Below are 22563 nucleotides of genomic sequence, written 5' to 3' on the forward strand. Positions count from 1 at the left end.
ATGTGTTATATTCAAGTTTTGTAGCATCTTTGAGGAGAGGCTTTGTGCAGCCAGATGCAACAGGGATAAAATATCAAGTGTTTTCCATACACAAATATATAAATGCTAAATGTTTCCTTCTTAACAAAAAGTGTGGATTTTTTAAGTTTTTTTTTCCTCCACAGTCATGCTCGTGGGCAGCACTATGCACATTTGGGGAACAAAAGTGAAGAAGCTTCAAAATTACAAAAATACAATCAAAATTAACTAACAATCTTCTACAAAAATAGTAAAATAAATATGATCTGTAAAAAAATCAAATACAGTGTTCAACAGTTAGAAAATAAGAACTTGGTAGATAAAAAAAGGAAAAAAGAAAAGAAAAAGAAAGGTTGTGGTGCAGGATACGATAATTGTAACTTTAGTTGCTCCAGAAACGAAGAGACAAGTAAAACCACACATTTCAATTACTTTTACCCATGCCAAAAAGGGTAGCCTTTTTTGTTCCCCTACAGCTTAAATAGTTCTATTTAACAGGGAAAGTTATTTTCCAACATCTCCAATCATTTCAATTTTGTACTATTTTCATATGAATGTTCATTATTTAATATACTTAAAGGCTCTTCAAATTTTAAACATTAAGCAGAAAATATGAAAATAAAGTTAAAAAAATCTGCAGAATTAAATTATACCTAAGTAATTAACATTGCAAAACTACTGATTTCTTTTCTAAATTCCAAAAATTGAGGTATAGCAAAGGAGATGTCATCAGTCAAAAAAAGTGTGCCTTAAAATAGCTGACTGTTGGAAAAATCTCTCACAGAGATATAAAAATAGTGCATAACAAATGTCAAAAATGGATCAAGGTTTGGCAGGGTTTAGGTTAGAAAAGAATACTCCAAAAATCTGGAGGATCATGGTTAAGTAACAAATAGGGAACACTGACAAATAAATTAGTAAAAAGCTCTTCTTAAAACAGCATCAATTTTAAACATTAAAAACTTGAACCACAACCACAATAAAACAGCAGAATTAGACATGAACCACGTATTGTACAGTACAAAAAAAGCACATCGTAGACAACCAATATAAGATCAACACTTTGCTTACAAGAAAGATTGTCCCAAGGGATTGCAAAGAGCAATACCCTTGTAATTTCATCTCTTTAGAGTCAGACTCTTAATTCTGCATTTTAACATTTACCATTGTTGGGTGCTTGCTTAGACTGCAAAACATCTCTTTGTTCCATTAAAATGTAGGGGCTAGTTGCATTAAAAATGCTCTCAGATAGAAGAATCATTAGCAGTGTTTTTGTCCATTAGGGTTCAGTACCAAAGAAATGTATTAAATATTGCCTTTGTCCAAACTGTTTTTTTCAAAATTTGCAAGCAAGTTACTTTGATGAAGGAGTTCATTACTAGAACTCCTTCATCAAAATAAAAACACTGTACTTGCCTGTCAAGTAGCTACGTTTCATGCAACAGTGACCCCAGTTTGACAGAAGACCACAATGCACACAGGTCACACATGTAAGCAAGTTTTTAAGTCAGATTTCACTGTTGTCTTAAAGGTAAAATTTAGTTTGTTATGCAACTAGCCGACTGTATATTATACCATCTCCATTTTGACTTTACCTAGATTTAATTACTAAAGCATAATGCATTCTTATATAAGCATACTTTTTAAAAATGTATTTTGCATGGGTTTTACATTTGGTGACTGGTTAGCAGTGTGCTGGCCATCTTTGGTTTGTAGAGGAAATCTTAACCATGAACAATCAAGGGGGTTTAAATTAACTTTTTTTTTTTTTGTGTAAAATTCTAGCGTTTTACTCAAACTCATGTCTATACTACATCACCCACATTAATTAGAACCACACATCACAAATTTGCACAGGGATTACAATATTACATCCAGTCTGCATAAATCGAATTCCACTACCGACCAGGTCACAAAATGGCTGCACTTTCTAATCTAAAACTAATTTGCATATTGTACACATGGACATTTTTTTTTACTTGAGTCACAATAATGCATGCAAGTTTGTTTTTTGTAACAAATTTTGTAATTTGCTCATGCTACCTAGATTCAAGAGAGCCTTTTTTGAACATTTGCAATTAACAGTACTAGTGCATGCATATGGTGTATACAGGTAAGTAAACATGCAGTTTTTTCACATTCTAAAACTATGGCAGTTCAGGCCATATTGTGCTGCCTGCATTTTATCTGTAATGCAGTGTCTCTTAAATGTTTCAATCCCGTATTAATAGGTGGCATTACACATAACACCTATATAGCAGCATAGCTAATACAGCTTGTGATTAAAAGTGTTTAAAAATAGCTAATAAATCAGATTATCTTGAGGTATTATTTCTTGCAAGTCAAAATGGAGAGCAAAAATCAACCCTAATTTTTAGTTTATGTATACACTGAAAATAGCAACAACAATAAAAATAAGCTTTTTGTAGCAGACATATTCCATCTTCACTATTTTGCTACCTTTGGTAAATTACTGGGGCAGATCTTGAAGTTAAAAACCCATGTTTAGAAATAAGTGCACGCTTCACCCACTAAATATAGCAGCAGACTTTGTGCCCCTACGCAAAAACATTTTCTCATATCTAATTTTAACTTTACATATAAAAATAACTTGGAGAAAATACAAAAGAACATTTTATTTTAACATGAAAATATCACAAAAATTAGTAAGCCTGAGATGTAGGGTTTTGGTGAAAAACAAGAGGCTTGTAGTGTTTTGGCTGCTGATAAAGATGCATGTATTGATAGCTGGGGTGAAAAGCAGAAGAATGCACTTATTTCTTCTGCATGTCAGTATCTTCAAACACAGTAAGCCACATGCACCCTTCTTTCCTTATGTAGACGCTGGTTCACCATGCTTAGTTCCAGCGGAAGTGGATCTGACGTGGGCGGTCAGCCCCCTCTTTTACCAATGGCTTATGGAATTCACGTCCTGCACGAGAGTGGATGTTTGCCCAGCAAAACTCACAGTAATACTGCAGGCAAGTGACATTGGCACAAAAGAAAGGAGCAAACTTTCCACCACATCGTGCACCCTGGCATTCATCACACATCTGGTCATCCAACACATATGGCTTTACCTCCACCTGTTGGGAAAAAAACAAAAACAAAAAACAACCAACCCTAGTTAATGTCTTGTATTTCTGCATCAGAAAAGATTAAGCATTTTCAATTTGTTTTATGGTTGCACAACAAAAACAAAACAAAAAAGTGCAAAAATCAATGTTACAGTGAGATATGCCACAGGAACACATATCCAGATCATAATGTTAGAAATACACAAATGTTTTTGTGGACAAGTGGAGATTGCAGTCTAGCCCTTACATGGTGAAGTGTAAATTAAACCAGGAGGAGAAAAGGAAATGGAAGCCTTGGTCACTTTCACATTGCCCAGTAACATTCACTGGGAGCAAAAAGATTGTGTGTGTAAATCATTTTACACACACTTTGTTTTGCTTCCAGTTGCCTTTACCAAATTCACTCCTACAATACACATTACTTTCTACTATTTATTGAGCAAATGTTGTGCTCAGTGCTTTCAAACATGCTTCAAGGAGCATACACTTTGAACAATACTAAGTTTGTTATAAAGGACTGCTTGAGAGTATCCGGCTAATCTATATTGTTGATAAAGGTTAATACAGAAGCACTGGTTGTGAAAAATATCAATGTTCAAAAGGGACCTCAACATGACCTCTAAAGGGTATGTCTACACTGCAGTTAAACACCCACTGCTGGCCCATGTGAGCTGACTCGAACTTCTGGGCTTTTTAACTGTCGTGTAAATATTTGGGCTCAGGCTGGAGCCCAGGCTCCAGGACCCCACAAGCAGAGAGGATCCCAGAGCCCAGGCTCCAGCTTGAGCCCAAACAGCTACACTACAATTAAATAGCCTGAGTCAGCTGACAGTGGCCAGCTGTGGGTGTTTAACTGCAGCATAGACATACATTAATTATGCACACATAATTTTGCACACAATTATTTGATCATGCAAGAATCTAGCTTGTATGCAAACCAGAGTTACACTTACCAGCTTGCTCACATCCTGTTTTAGAAACACAAATGATTGTTTGCACAGATAATTTGTGCAAATTAACAGCCATTTCAGGAATAAGACATATCAAATTTGTGGCCACCAGCCTTGGTGATAACTATTTTAACTTGTACACAATAGATTGTTATAGAAGGAGTTAAAGGAATGTAATACACTGTATTTCTAGGTGGGTTTTTTTTTGGAAAACATTTAAAATGCCATCTTTGCAACTCTCAGACTACCAGACACCTGTTTTGTATAGACAGTTTCCCCACTCCCGAACACATCTGACTGTCAGAGTGGAAAAATGGCAAGTGTCCAATGGTTAATTTGCATTAGGTCTGTGTAACTGAACTGTAACACAGAGGAAAAAGAATTTCAAAACAAAATACAAAGAAATTGACCACATCTTTAAAAAAAAAAAAAAAAAGCATTGTTCTCCACATTTTCCTCACTTTATAAAGAGGACATACCGCTTGTTGTCTGTCAAAACACAGTGTTGCCGCAGTTCATACTCACAAAGTGATTGCGATAAAAGGATTGTTTATCTATATACTTTAACATTAGTAAGAAGCTACATAAAGATGGTATCCGTTCTGGAGCTAAGCAGTCACCCTTACCCTACTAGTTTCATACTGCTGAATGAAACAGTAAAAACTTGAATTAAAAATAAAGTATTTAAAATTTATCCTTAAACATATGAGAAAACTGGATGCAGCATGGACAAAAAGCTGCCACTCAGATGCATAATATTAATCAGCACACCACTTACCTTTAAAAAATGTGTTCTAATAAGTAGGCAAAAGTATTTCTGTTGCAAGATAGCTAAAGTTATTATATCACTTGATGTGAGTAATCGATGTAAACTCTTGAAAATGAAGTTAATTTTAAGTCAGAAACGCACTATTCTTACAACAAATGCTAATCAAATTAAAAGAAAAGGGGAACTAGCAATCCTTAAAGTTAATCCCCAAATGTTTTACATCAAAAGTCTTTTTTTTCCCCAAGTGATCCACGAGTGATCATCATTCCTGACTGGTCTACAGTACATAAAAAAATGTTGTGGGAAAAAAATAGGAAGTACACTCACTGCGCTAACCTGTATTTTTAATGCAAGCTCTACAGTCTGTATCACTGCAACAAGTCGCTTTTCTAGGAGTTAAACTCAAAGCTTTTAATATGAATAGGTACCTCATGCAATAGTTATCTTTATAATTTAAAGCAACAAGTGAAGCACTGTGTATTTCAGTAAGAATAAGTGTGTGTGGGCTGAACTTCAAAATTCAAGGATCTCTGACTATCTATTGTTAGGGAGAGTGCTGTCATCAGATGTGTGCCAATGGCTCCTTAAACTCTGAAAGAACCCCAAACCCTTCAGTGGTTTCAGTTCAACCATGAAAATACTGAATCAGTGTATTAACTTATAGAATAGGAGAGCATTTCTTTTTAACCGTTTGCACTTTCTCTCTTCTCCTTTTCCTCATCTCCATGCCAATTAATATGAGTTTGGGCTTTTTAAAAAACTGAGACAAGCAAGAAAATAGTGCATAATTAAAAAAAAGATGACTCAGATAATTAGGAAAAAAGCCCACTAAAATAATCACCTTCTAATCAATGAAAGATCACACCTAACATAATCTAGTACCAAGTTAGAATACAAACCCATGTAACTATGGATGTACAAGACTGGATGGATGTTACCTGGTTTACTGCATAAATGAAGAATGTATGGCAAGTACGGTATATGTATCCAACCAGTAAAGATAGCCCATACCTCAGAGAGAGGCCAACCGACCATCTTCAAGCCAGAGTTACAGAAACGGAGTGTCAGAAAGACACAAAACTGTATCTAGAGATGTAGAGATGCATTCCATAGTGGACCATCTCACTAGGATTCCCCCAAATTTCCTGATGGGAGGCAACTTAGGTGGCAGGAAAATACACTGCTTTAGGTAGGATGCATCTTCCAACTGAGATAGAAGAGGCTGATCATTCCTCATGTACAGAGAGGATCACTCCTGGGGATGGGATTACACAGTTGAAATGAAGAAACTCTGGTCATAGGGGATTCAACCATTAGAAATTTAGGGATTGTCTATACTTTGAGTTAGCGTGCAGCAAGCCCTGGTATAATTTATAGAGCACTAGTTTGCTGCGCACTATCTGCAGGCTGAACCCCAGTACAGTGTACTAAAAGTTCCATAGTGCACGCTGATGCAACATTTTGGTGCATTGTAGCAGGGATCACACAGCATTTAATACATGGCTAGCTAGTGCACTGGAGAGTCACACACCCTCGCTTGCCAAGCTCTCCCTTGCTGTGTAAACAATCTCATAGATAGTTGGGTATATGGTAATTGTGACATCTGGTTATCTGTCTACTGAATGCAAAGGTGGAAAATCTCATGAAACATCTAGAGAATACTGGTAACAAGCTTGTGGTCATAATACCTGTACATATTGATACCAATGATGTAGGGAAGTGTATGAGTAAGGACCTGGAAGCTAAATTTAGATTGCTAGGAAGTATGCATAGGTCCAGAGCCACTGTCATAGCTTTCTATGCCATGCCTCCAGTTCCACAGGCTGGGGCCAGCTAAACAGGGAGCATTGAGACCCTGAAGTTCATGGATGAGAAGATGGTGTAAAGAGGAAGGCTTTAAATTTACTAGGTCCTGAGGAGCGTTTTAGAGAAAGGAGAGCCTATACAGAAGGGATGGGCTTCACCTTAATCACAGTGAAATCAGCCTGCTGGAACATAAAATGATATTTTGGGGGATTGTTCAAAGTAGAGCTTGGGGTAGGGGTTAAGGAAAACAAAAGGCATCTCTGTATCAAGTAAAGGATAGAACAGAAACAACAGCTAAACTGGGTCAGGCAGAAGTCAAGTTCACAGAGGTAATTTCTGTTAAAATCAACATGATGTCAGACTGAGGAGTTAAATAAAAATAAGCACGTGGTCAAAAACTATAAATATTTACATTCAAATGCAAGAATGCAAGATGAAGAGCACAATTACATGAACAAGAATGTCTGCCAATGGAAGAGGACCTTGGCATAACAGAATTACAGAAACATGGACGAATGCAAAAACCGAAACCAAACATGGATACTATAATTCCTGGGTATAAATCATATAAGAAATACATATTAGATTGTAGAAACAGGAGAGGAGTGCCACATCTAAAATATTCCATAGAATCTATTCAGATAGTCCTCACCACCCAAAAGTTATAACTCCAAGTTATAAGAATACAAAGCAGGGTCTGTACTACTACAGACCAGAAGGAGGAAATTGATCTCTCTCAATGTTCTGAACTCAAAGACCATAATAAAGTCTAATAAAATTATATTAAATGAAGACTTCAACTACCTTCATATAAACTTGTCAAATATCTTAGTGGGACAAGAAAAAAAAATCAACGCCTTCTTAAATAATTGGTTTGTGGAACTGCTAGGGTTACTGAGTAAACAAGAGAAGCTCATCTCAACTTAGTCCTCAGTAACACACAGGAGTTGGTCCAAGAAACATCTACAGTTGAACCAGTAAGTAACAGTACACACAATAAAATTAAATGCAACATAACTGAGGGGAGAAAGGTACCACAAGCTGAAAAAGGGGACTTCAAAAAGACCCTAAAGTCAAAGCTAAAAAAGTTACAATCCTAACATTTAGCACAGATGCTACTTACGAAAGAAAAAAAAAAAGACTCAGAAAAATGCAGATTTAAACGAAAAAGGAAAGCAGGAAGCCAGAAAGTAAATCAGTATGGCTAAATGGCAAGTTTCAAGAGGTTACTTAAATAACACAGATAAACTTTCAGAAAATGGAAAATCAATGTTAATGAAAGACCAAAGACTACATCAGATACTATGTCAGAAGAAAATTAAGAGGGATCAAATGGAATTTGAAGAGCAAATAGCTAGAGGAAAAAACCCAAGCAGGTTATTTGTTGTTTAGTAACAAGCTTCCCCATGATTGCCCTCATGTTCTAAAAACCTTTATGTTGAGTCTTGATTAATTGTAGTTATATCCAAATGATGTTTGGGAAGCTGAAATCTTGTGGGTGTACACTGTATCCAAATACTGTGGTTTTGATCTAGGTATTTGTTGTTCTCTGCCCCCACTGTTTAGAAATCTGTGAGCACATGCCCACATCAGTTTTACCTTAGATTTTTATTTTTTCCTTCAAGTATTTAACTCCTTCCCCCTAAATTATATCACTTCATAGAATCATAGCATTAGACAGGACCTCAAGGGTCATCTACTCTAACCCCTACAAAAATACAAGATTTGTTGGGGTTAAACCATCCAAGACAGATGGCTATCCATTCTCTTTTTGAAAACTTCCAGTGAAGGAATTTCCACAACCTCCCTAGGCAATCTGTTCCATTGTCCTACTGTTCTTACAGTTAGGAAGTTTTTCCTGAGATTTAATCTAAATCTATGTTTTAGTTTGAACCCATTGCCTCCTGTCCTGTCTTCTGTGGCAAAAGAGAACAACTTTTCTCCATCTTTTTTATGGCAGCCTTTCAAGTATTTGAAGACAACGATCATGTTCCCCCTTAATCTCCTCTTTTCCAAGCTAAACATACGCACTTCCTTCATATTTTATATATATTATATAAAATCACACACACACACACAGAGGGATCTCTGCTATTCCAATTGCCTTCTTGGCACCCAGAGGCCCTTCAAAATTTCTGGTGACCTAAATGCCATGAAAGAGAACAGTCTATTCAGAAGTTAAAGCTTCTTTTCACAAGTGTAGAAACAGGACTCATGAGCAAAATGATGTTCTTTGTCAAGCTTTTCATTTATTTTAGGATTCTCCCCCACCATTCCTTTTCCCTTTTCCAAAAACATAGGTATCAGTCCTTATGAGCAGCCTTATCAGCAACTATTTAATGTCTTAAGAAAAGTCATCTAATTTGAAGCTAACAGAAAATAATTAATTACATTTAAATATTGCTCACTGTGACAGGGTGCACTTGTCCGGCACTGGACAAGTCGGGGTTAACCTCGTACTTTGGGAGAGGAAGCCACGCCCCCACACCTCTGCTGGGAATACTCCAATTGGAGCGTCAGTATAAAAGGGAGCAGCCCAGCTCAGTCAAGGCTGACCACCGAAGTGAGAGGATGCACGCTCCAGGCTCCTGCCCAGGAGCTGCTGGAGCCTAAGACTGTGGAGGCCAAGCCTGCCGAGATCAGGACAGCCATTTGCAGACACCCAGGTGACACTGGAACCATCGGGAGCTTCACAGGCCAGAGACCACACCACTGGAAGACACAGTAGGAAGTAGCCCAGGGGAGCTAGACATTGATCTGGTTGTAGGACCGGGTGTTAAGTCAGTGTGGTTTGGACGGATCCCCACTGACTCAGAGGCAAATACACTTGCTGCTAATAGGGCCTTGGACTAGGACCCAGTGGAGTTGGGAGGGTCTGGGCCCCCTCCCCTGGCCACCTTCCCCCCACACAGGAGGTGGACCATCCTCTTCTCACCTCCAAACCCTGCAGCCCTGTGAGGAAGAGCAGCCATATTGACTCTTGCGACTAGGCCATGCAGCCTTGCAAGAGAGAGCAACACAAGAAAAAATTAAAATCTAAATGTATATTTAAATTTCCTTTATAAGGTCAGTGGCTATCTATACAAATAGCATTAGAAAATTAATTATAAAAAATATTGCATTTCTTTAGCTTGACCAATATTTCCATGCACTATTTTATATGAATAATTCAACCAAAAAAAAACAAACCCCACAACAACCCAAATTACCTTTGATACATCTCACAAGTCTATGGGGCAAAGAATCAGATAAGGACAGCATTAACAAATGGCCAAACCTAACAAAAAGTCATCCTCATGAAGTTTTATACTTCTGTCAATTTGGAAACAGTAAATGTAGAACTGAAAATATTAATTCTCTCAACAGCAGCTTATTGGATTGGGTAAAAACTACACTGTGAAGAAAAAAATCTTTAAAAAGACCTACTTTGAAAAACTATTCAGTAAAAATGGCATTTTGAGGAGCATTATTTTTATTTCAGTGTCCCAAATTAAGTTTGTTCACTATACATATCAAAGGATTTTTCTTCTAACTACAAGCCGTGCAAACTCATCATAAGGTCTCAAAGTCAAGCTGTATTCTTTTTGGCTCATGTATCAACACCACAAGTAAGATTTGCTGGCTAAAGTTCCAATCTTTCTATTAGAAATGGGTGTGCACAGAGCCATTACTTTTAATAGAACTCAGCATAGATATAAGGGTTTGCCTATTCAGAAGCAATAGCAGAAGAGAGGCCCAAATTGTGCCTCTGGATTACATCCACACAACCTTGTTTCCTTCAATGTTTAGTTTAAGGATGAGACAAAAAACGAGGGGGATTATGACAGCAGTATACAAAACACAGAAGGTATCTTGGATGCTTGGATTTACCTTCTCTCATAGCAAAAGAACAAAGGGACAAATCAATGAAAATGAAAAGCAATAAAGCAGACCTTTTGTTTGAAGTCAAAAGAGATATAAAACCCCTCATGTTTCAATGCAGAAGTCAACCTCTAAATTGGCAGGGGTTAGGTAATATTTCCTTTATGTGCCATTTATTCCATAATTGTGCCCAAACCCTCCTCAGGACCTTCTCTTGGTGGCAGAGACAGGACATCAGACTAGATAGCCCACTGGTCTGATCCTGTATTGCTATCCCTATGCTCCTGCAAGTGATGTTCCTAAGCTAAATCATCTGGTAACAAACAGGCGGAAGAGAAAGATAGAAAACCTCCCTTTAATTAAAATTGCATTCAAGTTGCATTCAAATACATACCCAATGAACAATAAAAGACACTGAGGACATACGATGATCTGTTCTGGACAACTAATTTCTAGTGGCCTAATTCATCTTTCATTTAAAAAAATGAAAACCTCAGGAGATTTCTGCTTCCTAGTTTAGTGAATTAGTTTCACAGCTTCATTACACTTTCATTTACCATAGTTACAGTGAAAAAACTAATCAAAGCCACAGCATGGAGAATTTATATATTTGAAACATTTAACAGCTACAAGAGTACAGTTAGAAATACTGATTTCTTATGTGAAATGTAATGCCAGAAATTAACAGTCCAACAGCCATAATTAACCAGGTGTTAATGTGGCAAACAAATAGGCAATGTTTTATGCATCTGACACTCTTCATACAGGACACTGAATTTAAAACAAAGACATTAAGTTCTTTGCCTTTTGATATCTCTCAAATACACCCTGGTCCAAAAACTTACTTAACCTCAGTGTACTACTTACGTAAAACATAAGGGTTTTAAAGCTTTCAGAAACTGTGATCCAGTATTATACCGTTTTTATACAACATTTTATTACCTTCAGAAAATTGTGTACACAAGCATCTGTCGAAAGTATGAGATTTAATTCCCTTTATGTATTTAGAAGTAGTACTCTTTTCTATATATCAGTATTTGGACGAAAGCACAATATAAAAGCCCCAAACAAACAAAACGAACTAACTGGGATCCCATTATGCAGGGGAATGTACAAACACATGGGAATGTAACTAACTAATTTGAAATGAAGGAATAATTGAGTGTTATGAACAGTAGAATCAGCAGGATAAAATAATAAGGTCAGATTACATAACTTAGCTATTGTGACAAAGTTCCTCCTCTGCCTTGGTGGGTCCTGCGCTTATTGGCGAATTTGCTTGCCTCAGCGATTCACGGCAGCCCTCAGTTTGGCCACTTTTGCTAGTGGCTCAAACCTGCCATTCACTCAGCTACCTCATCACTGGCCAGCATGGGAAAAAGGAAGGAGAACAATCCCTGCAGTCTCTGCTGATCCACCATGTGGGTAGGGGAACAGACCAGAGACCTTCCCTTCTGGTGGAACCCACAGTCCAGGTCAACTCCTCCTGTGTCTGATCAGGAGTCGGGAGGTTTGCGGGGAACCCGGGCCTGCCCTCTACTCCGGGTTCCAGCCCAGGGTCCTGTGGAATGCAGCTGTCTAGAGTGCCTCCTAGAACAGCTGCGCGACAGCTACAACTCCCTGGGCTACTTCCCCATGGCCTCCTCCCAACACCTTCTTTATCCTCACCATAGGACCTTCCTCCTGGTGTCTGATAATGCTTGTACTCCTCAGTCCTCCAGCAATACGCCTTCTCACTCTCAGCACCTAGTGCCTCTTACTCCTAGCTCCTCGCACCAACACCACAAACTGAAGTGAGGTCCTTTTTAAACTCAGGTGTCCTGATTAGCCAGCCTGCCCTAATTGATTCTAGCAGCTTCTTAATTGGCTCCAGGTGTCCTAATTAGCCTGCCAGCCTGAATTTGTTCCAGCAAGTTCCTTCTTATTCTGGAACTGCCCCGTTACCTTTACCCAGGGAAAATGGACCTGCTTAATCTGGGACTAACATATCTGCCTTCTATATTGGCTGAGTCGACCATCATGACACCAGACCAGAAATATAAACACAATGCAAAATGGGAGGCCTTTAAATGCCAGTTGATATCTAAATTTCCTGAACATAGATATGTTGCGGATCATTTGAACCACTTGAATGTGACTAAAAAATAGACACACTCTTAAATCATATCTATTCACTTTTGGCATATTTGCAATGGTCTACCATCTGATCTGTTGTAGGCTGTTCAACACCTTTTATGAAAAATTTTGTACTGGGTATAAAAATGTTGGGATAAGGATGTGAATCAGATGAACATTTGTCTTCTGTTAATATATGTAGAGTTAATGACTTAAAATCAATCATACAGGAAAAAAAAACACACTCTCCTGTAGCCATCTGGCCTGACCCTGTCACACTATGTACATAATCTGATCGTACTAGAATATTGTTTTCCTTTAGAAAAAATGAGAAGCTATCTTAGACTACTGATCAATGTGGCCATCACTAGCTTCATTATTTTCTGTACAAATATAGCATTTCAATATAAATTTTACAATAGCTCTATGGGTCTGATACCAGATTTATCAAATTAAAGTCGCATAATCAAAGCAGCTATCTTGCTTAAAATTTGTTTCATTTTAAAGACATGTCAAAGATTAGGCCCATATTTTAGATTCCCCAAAATCTAATATTAACAATAAATATGTTCTAATAGAGAAGAAGAAAAATGTTAGCAGTGTGTTAGCATTTAAACATTCTTCTGCAGTGTTTACACCCCAATACTATAGCACAGAGGTTGGTAACTTATGGCATGTGTGCCAAAGATGGCCCACAAGCCGATTTTTAATGGCACGCTGCTGCCTGCTGGGTCCCAGCCGCCCGCCCCACTCAGCCCACTGCCAAACCCAGGCTGGTAGTGGGCTGAGCGGGGCTGGCGGCCAGGACGCCGGCAGGCAGCAGTGTGCCATTAAAAATCCTGCCAGCCCCAGCCCACTCTTCTCCGCCCCCCTGCACTGCAGGGGGCAGGGTGAAGAAGCTTGGTTCTGCTGGCTGCTGCTGCAGGGCAGGCAAGCTCCCCCCACTCCCCTGCATCTTCCCCCAGCGTGCTGGGTTCCTGCCCTTCCTCCTCTCCCTCCATGACACTAATCAGCTGATGGCACTTGCGAGGGAGGGGGAGAAGTGGAGCGGCAGCATGCTCGCTGCTCTGGGGAGGAGGCGGAAAAGAGGTGGGGCCGGGGCCGTGGGAACGGAATCAGGGCAGATCCCCTCCAGCCCCTTGCCGTGAGCCACTCTGGGCAGGGCACTGGGAGCAGCCCCACGACCCAGGCCCACACTCCCAGCCCTCTGCCCTGACTCCTGCACCCCCCTCACATACTCCCAGCCCTCTGCCCTTACCCTTGCATCCCCACACACCCCAGCCTCCTGTCCTGACCCCTGCACCCCCCATGACCGCAGCCCCGACACCAGCACCCACCCACACATACCCAGCTCCCCCACACCCCATGCCCAGACTCCTGAACCCTCCTCACATGCCCTCATCATGTGACTGACTCTTGCACCCCCCACATTCCCACCCCCACTGTGAGCACCGAACAGGAGCTCCTGCATCCCCCCCTACATTCCCACTTGCACCCCTTGCACCAAATGGAAGCTGCCCAGGTAAGCACTCCACACCTAAACCTCCTGCCCCAATCCTGAGCCCCCTCCCTCACTCTAGCTCCTGGCCAGACCCTACACCCCAACCCCCAGCCTGCTCCTTCACCCCCAGCCCTGTGCTCAGTGCACTCCCACCCTCAGCTCAGTGCAGAGAGAAAGAGAATGGGATAGAACCAGGGAGAAGGTAGGTACCCACTCTATGTGGGCAGGGCCGGGATCCCAGACCGGCAGTGGGCTAAGCGGGGCCGGCAGCTGGGACCCCGGCAAATGGAACCCCAGACCAGCAGCGGGCTGAGCCGCTCAGCCCACTGCCAGTCTGGGGTCCCAGCCACCAGCCCCACTCAGCCCGCTGCCAGTCTGGGGTTCTGGCTGCCGGCCCTTTGCCAGCCGGGGTCCCGGCCGCAGGCCCCCGCTCAGCGTAAGATCAGCATTTTAAATGAAGCTTCTTGAACATTTTGAAAACCTTGTGTACTTTACATACGAGAATAGTTTAGTTATATAATATATAGACTTATAGAGAGAGACCTTCTAAAAAACGTTAAAATGTATTACTGGCATGCGAAATCCTAAAGTAAAGTGAATACATGAAGACTCGGCACACCACTTCTGAAAGGTTTCACAACAACAATCTGAAAGTGAAACTGACTAGGAAACAAAATTGAAATTTACTAATCTATTCTCATTAATCCAGAAGACTAAAATGCAAAAAAACAAACATAAGCGTTTAATAGGTAAATTCAAGGTTCCAATTATTCAGAGATTAAATTGCAGTAAGTAATATGTAAAATGGAATTTAGGAGGACTAACAGATTTTGAAGAGGAAATAGCTGAAATATAAAAAAATCCCAAGAGATTTTTCAAGTATATCAGAAGCATAAAGCAGGCACACAAATCAGTGGATCTTCTGTATCGCCAAGGGACAAAGGAGGCAATTAGAAGAAGATAAGAACATTGCTGACAAGCTAAATAATTTCTCTGCGTCAGTTTTCACCTCAGATGATGTTAGGAAGATAACTACACCAGAACTCCTTTTTTTCTGGAAATAAAAGATAAGGTACTATCAGACGTTGAGAAATCAGAAGAAGAGGTGTCGAAACAAGCGGATAATCTAAAAAGCAGTAAGTCACTATGTCAGGATGGTATACATCCAAGAGTACTGAAGAAGCTCAAGGATGATGTGGCTGAACTGCAAGCAAAGAACATGCATTCTTCTCATTAAAAGTAGGCTTAAGGACTGAAGGGTAGCAAAAATTGTACCAATACATAAAAAAGGTTCCAGGGGTGATCCAGGTACAGACCAGTATGCCTTACTTCTGTACCTTGTAAATTCATTGAAATTACAATTAAAACCAGAATAATAAAATACCTAGAAGATCATATGATATGATATAGTCGAACCAGCATGGTTTCTGCAAAGAGAAATAATGTCTCACTAATCTATTAGAATTCTTTGAATGGATCAATATAGTAATAGATAAAGGAGAAACTGCTGACATTTATTTAAGACGATCAAAAAGGTCCCTCACAAAAGGCTACTAAAGAAGCTAAGTAGCCATGGAAATATAAGGGAGCATATTGTCTTGGATTGAAAACTGGTTAAAAAATAAGGAACAAAGAATAGAAATAAATGGTCAATTATCATCATGGCGAAAGGCTAACAGAGGGTGCCTTAGGGTTCCATACTAGGAACGTTCTTTAATATTTATTAATGATGTGGCTAAGCAGAGAAGTGGCAAAATTTGTAGATGAGAAAGTTATTTAAGTTAGTCAAATCCAAAGAATAATGTGAGGAACTTCAGAGGGACCTAACCAAACTAGGTGAATGGGCAACACAGTGGCAGACAAAGTTCCAGGTAAATAAATGCAAAGCAAACACAAAGTGGAAGGAAAAATTTGAATTATGCATTCACCTTACAGGGTTGTAAATTACTTTATTAACTCAGTAAAGGTACCTGGGCATCATTGTGACAGATCAATGAAGACTTTTGTGCATGACACAGCTGCAGTCACAAAAGCAAACAAGGTGTTAGGATGCATAAGGAACAGGATGAAGAATAATACAGAAAATATTATAGTACCATTTTATAAATCAATGCTGTACTCCTCATCTGGAATACTGAGTGGAATATCCACCTCAAAAAGTGTATAGCAGAATTAGAGAGGATTCAGAGAAGGGAAATTAAAATGTCAGGGGCATGGAAAAATTCATATAAAGAGATATCGAAAAGTTTGGGATTGTTTACCTTAGAAAGGCAAGGAATAAAAAAGGACCCAAAATAAAAGTACATGAAAGAATGGTACAGGGTAGATAGACTGGTGCTTTGGTTCTCCCTGGCTCACAACACAAGAACCGGGTGACATTCAATGAAACTGAAAAGCAGTAAATTCAAGATTGGTAAAAAGAAATACTTTTTCCACTCACGGCGTAATTCAACTGTGGAATTAGACTACCATAGTATGTCACAGAAGCGGAGAACTTAGAGGGCATGGACATTTATACGGATAACAAGAATATCCAAAGTTATATCAGTTAATGCAAGCAAAGTGTTTTGGAACACATACACACACTCACACTCTCTCTCCAGTGCTTAGAGCCATCTCTGTCGGGGATAAGGAAGAGAACTTCATGGGGCATATTATATCAGATCTACCTCATGTGGGATTCTAGCATCTTCCTCTGAAGCATTTAGCACTGGCCATTACAGAAGACAAGATACTGGACTAGATGGACCATTGGTCTGATCCAGTAGAGCCATTCAGAAATTCCTGTTTCAGTTTCCCAGTAACACAGCTAAGGAATATTTAAACAGGATTCATAATCTGACAATATGCCTTCAATGTTCCTTTAGAAAAGTTAAATGACTATTATTTATCACCATGGCATGATAAACTTACTGTCTACCCATTTATGGCCAGCATCACCATAATATCAGAGTTCCTCATAATTATTCATGTATTTATCCTCACAACACCCTTGTGGGGTAGTGAAGTGCTATTATTCCCATTTTGGGGATAGGAACTGAGGCAGACACAGATTAAGTGACTTGTCCAAGATCACAAAGGATAACTGTGGCAGAGCAGGAATTGAACCCTGGACTTTAGAGTCTCAGCCCACAACCCAAACCACACGGTTATCCTTCTTCCCACATAAATACCTATTAGCCAAAGGGCTAAAAACCTATTAGCCAGAGACGGATACGGAAGATGAGAAGGGGAGGTCTGACCAATAAAATTAATGCCTTCATGAAAAGTCCAGTCCACTCTCTTGCCCCACATACAGAATTGCTGGGAAGGAACCCTACCTGAGGGCTTCAACTTCTACTTCATTCTCTAGTTAATAGATGTATGAAAAATGTGAAGCTATTCCTCAGTCTTCTCTGTTTGCTTAAAGCAGTGGTTTTCAAACTTTTGTATTGGTGACCCCTTTCACATAGCAAGCCTCTGAGTGCAACCTTATAAATTAAAAATACTTGAATATATTTACCACCATTATAAACGCTGGATGCAAAGCAAGGTTTGGGGTGGAGGCTGAAAGCTTGCGACCGCCCACGTAATAACCTCGCACCCCCTGAGAGGTCCCGACCCCCAGTTTGAGAACCCCTGGCTGAAAGGAATAAGGCATTCCCTCTCCCCACCACAGCCAGGAGGTTCTAATGAGAGGTACTATTTTTCTCTCAGTCTTTGGCTTGCTATAATGGAGAGGGAATCTCCACTACTCTAACCTTCCTCCTCTTTACCCAGATTCCTTTTTGGGAACACCCTCTCCGTGATAAAGCTCCAACAACTGCCACTACCAATAGTTTTCCAAAGCAGCAACATACTGTACTTAAACTGACATAATTTATGTCAGTTTCCTTGCTGCCCACATGCTTCTAAATAGCAGTAGTGAAACTGACCAATCTTATCAGTATCATTTTGATTTTTGCTTTGGGAAGCTATGAGCAGCCCTGGATACACAGGAATTGTCCATCTGCAAACTCAGGAAGACAGCACTTCACCGGTGCACATTTAAAAAGCTGTCTCTACAATGTTAAGAGTTGGCAATATCTGATTTTGGGTGTCCAGCTTGAGGTCCATTGGGCCAGATTTTCACAAGTTTTGAGCACCTACAACCAATGGAAACTGCAGATACTAAGCTGCTCTGAAAATCAAACCTAAGGCGTCTCAGTGTAAAAAAGTGTCAGAATGGTAGAAGATTCCAAAAACCGTGCTAGTTTACTTTGAATAAAAGGAAGAAAAACAGTGTATTTTTCAAGCCCTTTGACCTTGATGTCAAAAAAGGAGCTATGTCTCTAGAAGAAGAATATATGGTATAGAGTAAGTCACAAGAACAAACTGCTGCTTTGCTGAATATATATTGCACATTAAGGTTTTAATTTCTAGAACTTCAGCAGTTACATGACTATTAAAAAAAATGTAACTAAGAAGTTAGTATCAAAGCCAAACCAAATGCAACTTCAGTGAATTCTGTGAGGTGTGTTTTATACCTTGCCACTCATTTGTAGAGGCACGTAATAAATGTTTTAAACAACTAATTCTCTACAACTTACTCGTTTATCGATATCGCCATGCTGAAGTTGAACAAACCGAGCACTAATGGCAGCAATATAACTCTGCTGATTGGAAAATGCAACACGCCCAGCACCTTTGGGGTATTTGAGCTCAGGGTCAGTATCAATTCCTGCATAACAAACTCCACCATAGAGACGGTCCATTATCATAGCCAATTCCACTATGGAGGAACAAAAGAATACAACAGTTTTTTAAAATAAGCAATGTAAATGCTGTTAAATGTATTTTTATTTGAAAAATAATAGAAAACAAAAATCAGTCATTTATTATGTCATATGTACTGTAAAATACAAACCAATAATTTAGGAAGTATATATGGAATATTTCATAAGAATACTTAAAATATCAATTTTCACAACAGTGGCCACATCCCTCTCAAGTGATTTTATAAAGTCAAAACTCAGTAGAACCATGAGTCACTGTAGCCCGGTGTGCCCTGGGGCTGAACTCCAAGAGGATTTCCTTCATGGGATGTGAAAAAGGATTTCTGGGCAGACTCAGGGGCTAATGAATGCATGGACTGTGAACTGGGTAGAATTCCTACAAAATCCTTGTGTACATGTTGTAGCAGGCCACTATTATTTGGCTGTATAAATGCTCCATATCCTGCCTCCATTTGGTGTAGGGGCTTCTATTCTTCAAACCCCCATACAAAGTTTGCTTATCTGGACTTTGTGAGTGGGAACAGAATTTCATAAGAATTAATTTCAAATGTACAAATCAGATATTTTGGAAAACCATTCATGGCAGTTAAATGTCCAGTTCAGTTACTGCAGGTGATTTAATCTGTATGTATTGAAATTTTACTTTCAGGACATAGTTGATGCACTTGGAAATAGGGTATGAAGCTGTCAGCTGATGGGGCTGTTGAATAACAGTGATTATTTTAAATAAACACATCTGTTGGCAAATACAGTAAAGTGAGCTAAAAGTCTTACTACTTTAGTGAAGACAAGATAGTCATCACATTAATGCCACAGAAGCTCAGTTTCAGCAGATGATATTAATATGACAAGCAGTAGAGTGTTTGTTTAGTTTACTCAAACAATGAACTTTGACCAAGTAACTGGAAGCATTTCGACTGAAGTGATGAAAAAGAATCACAGTACTGTTTGGAAGAAGAAAAAGGCCATACTATATTTTTGCTGCAGTGACAACAAGCATAGTGTTTATATTATGGCTAAAGATAATTTTTTTTGCAAATGAAAAAATTCCATGAGGCCAGGAAATTCTAGGCCCAAGAATTAAAAACTGAAGAAGATTTTTTACACCCAGATCTTAGATTGTCACTTTTTTGGCTCTCAGTTTCCTGATGGATTAGTGGAGGTCGTGTGTCTTCCTTCTGACTGCTGTTCTTTCTGCGATGGAGTTATGCTACATTACAAGTTCTGGTATCATAAGTGGCACTCCTGCAGTCCCTCTAGTAGGTGCTGGGATTTCTAGCACATTGTCCTATGATTCCATTTCATACAAACTGTTGACTGGATGGATGCCATGGGATGCTCTAATAGACTACTAGTAAGACTGGAACAGCAGTAGTAAAATTCTGAGCAAGTTCAAGTGCAGTAATGGGGGCATGGACCCTCCAACCTATACTTTTTTTTATATATATATAAACAAAACCAACCTTTGAGTGATACATTTTATATTAAAACTTTGCCAAGTAATATCAAGGAATTTCCTATAGCTTTAACTTGGATACAACCATGAAGTTCTTGATGAGTTCTGATTTTAAGTAGATATAAATGATGAGTAGTGCTTTGTGGCCAAAGCCCACCTGGAGAACCTACAGGAGAGTGCGTGTAAATACAGGGAGATATTTCACAGTCTACCATCCAAATATTCTTGTGTATAAATCTTACACAATATGTAACTTTCAATTTATTACAGACAATAATATACCTTTAAAAATTGCCACATTACATACCAGTTTTATACTTACCAGCTCTTAATGGCCTAGGGACACCTCCAACGAAAATTGTTTTTCGAGGATCAAGCGGCTGTGAACCATCCATCACAAAGTCACTATCACTTAAGTTCCAGGGACGAATCTGAACCTATTTAATAAAAAAAGAAAATTGCATGCTACTTTAAGTCTCATCACATTACGGTCTTAGCATGTTCATCAGTCTATATAAACTGTCAGCTAGTCACAGTCTCATTAACTGAACATGTCTAGTTGCTCTGTTTTAATCCTATTAATTCAAGATACTGCGTTTTTTTAAGTCATTCAGTTGTCCCAGATGTTGAACTCTAACAACGGTAGTTTGCTTTTGATTATTTTCACCATCATCTCAGGAGCAGCTTTAGACAGATTGCAGCTATAGCCTGGAGGACATCTACTATTTACTTACTGGCTTGTCCTTGATAGTAGGACTGGAAACACATAGATAGAGCTTTCCATCTTCTTCAATGCAGGCATCAATCAGTGCCTGAACAGAGCTCTCCTCTTGGAAAAGGAGGAACGCATATCCTGAAGCAACAACAACAAAAAATTAGCTGAAAGTGTGCAATTTTTTCTCCTATGCTCTTCACAAAAAGTTTCTTCTCCATGTGAACGTATTTATTTGAAAAGCAAGGTTCAATGTGGAACTAATTTTTTGTTTAGAAGTCAGACAGCATCTTCATCTATGTAAATAACCTCCATAGCCAATTACTTTAATACCAACCTGAAATCTCTTTGTAACAAAATTCTTCATCAATAGCTCAATCCTTAGTGTTCTTCTAAAAGAGACCATCAATCACACACTACAACATTTAAGACAACATTTTACTTAAGACCCAAAAACACATTTCACTGCTAGCAGTAGGCATTATATGATGAAAATCTGATTTGGCACAAAAAGGCTAATCTCAATTCAAGAGATCAGAGCAAAGTACTCTGTTGCATAAATGACCTACCAAGCCTCCCGAATACTATACAAATAGGAATTTAAATGCATAATTAATACTATGGGGGGGGGGGAAGCCACTAGAAAAGCATTTTAATGGTTCTGGTTTAATAAATTTAATTTAATAATTACTTTTTTTTTTTTAAACCAGAGCAACTCCACAGTTAGGGTTTTGTTCTAAAATATATTTAGAAACACAAAAATGTCTAGTTTTTCTCTAAAGTAGAGTGTTTTTTTCTGAAATACGTTAACAATTCAGTGTGAAAATTTTAGTTCGTTTTTATGCCATACATTTTCTATGCAGTTTTAGTTACTTTTACTCTGTAAATTTTTAAACAGGATTTCTTTGAAAATGGGCTCTGGCTGAAATATTTCCTTCTCAGTTCTCCTATTCCCTGTTGAGCGATACTTCTTTAAAAACATTTTTTTCTTTTTACACAAAACTTGATAGAGAAGTGTATCCTGTGTAAATCAGGTGCAACCTGAAAAGATTTTCTTTTTATAGAAGTGACAGGATTTAAGATAATTATTAGTAATCCTGTAATAATTGACAATTTATGCGCTGTGCACACAAACTGTTGACTGTTGGCCTGAGCACATAGAAACCGGATTGTATGACAGGCTAGGTTCACACAAACTTCCTTGCTTGCCTGCTTGGGGAACAGGTGCACATAATTCTGCTTGACTGGGTGGGTGAGAAGCTTGGCGCTTTAGGGGCGCGAGCGCGCACACACACACAAGTCTGAATATTTGGGGGAGAACTGGGTGCTTAGGGCTGATTGAGGGGACTTAGGTGAACATAAAATCTTCTTTGTAGATGCTACTTTTCTGTAATACTTTATCCTACAATAGAGAAGGAGAGTTCAAGCACTGCTGCTGATGGATAAAATATGCTGTCAGCAACTGCACCTATGACAGTCTGCACTACCCTCTGACAGAATTGTAGAAATGTAGGGCTGGAAGGGTCCTCAAATGGTTATCTAGT

General features: G+C 39.0%; 1 protein-coding gene across 5 annotated transcripts in view; it reads right to left on the reverse strand.

Annotated features, from left to right (window-relative positions):
* The window catches only part of CPEB2 (cytoplasmic polyadenylation element binding protein 2), a 91778-nt gene that overhangs the window by 808 nt on the left and 68407 nt on the right, over positions 1-22563 (reverse strand). For all 5 annotated transcript variants that reach the window (XM_084626733.1, XM_084626731.1, XM_084626732.1 and 2 more), the window contains 4 exons: positions 21042-21160; positions 20630-20744; positions 18666-18847; positions 1-3104 (listed from right to left, as the gene is read on the reverse strand). The exon at positions 1-3104 is cut by the window's left edge and continues 808 nt beyond it. In XM_084626733.1, the coding sequence (XP_084482859.1) occupies positions 2877-3104; positions 18666-18847; positions 20630-20744; positions 21042-21160 (644 nt within the window). In that variant the 3' untranslated portion in view covers positions 1-2876. The remainder of the gene's footprint in view (positions 3105-18665; positions 18848-20629; positions 20745-21041; positions 21161-22563) is intronic.

This window comes from Lepidochelys olivacea (genome assembly GCF_965140295.1).
Source record: "Lepidochelys olivacea isolate rLepOli2 genome assembly, chromosome: 4".
In the NCBI taxonomy this organism is placed as follows: Eukaryota; Metazoa; Chordata; order Testudines; family Cheloniidae; genus Lepidochelys; species Lepidochelys olivacea.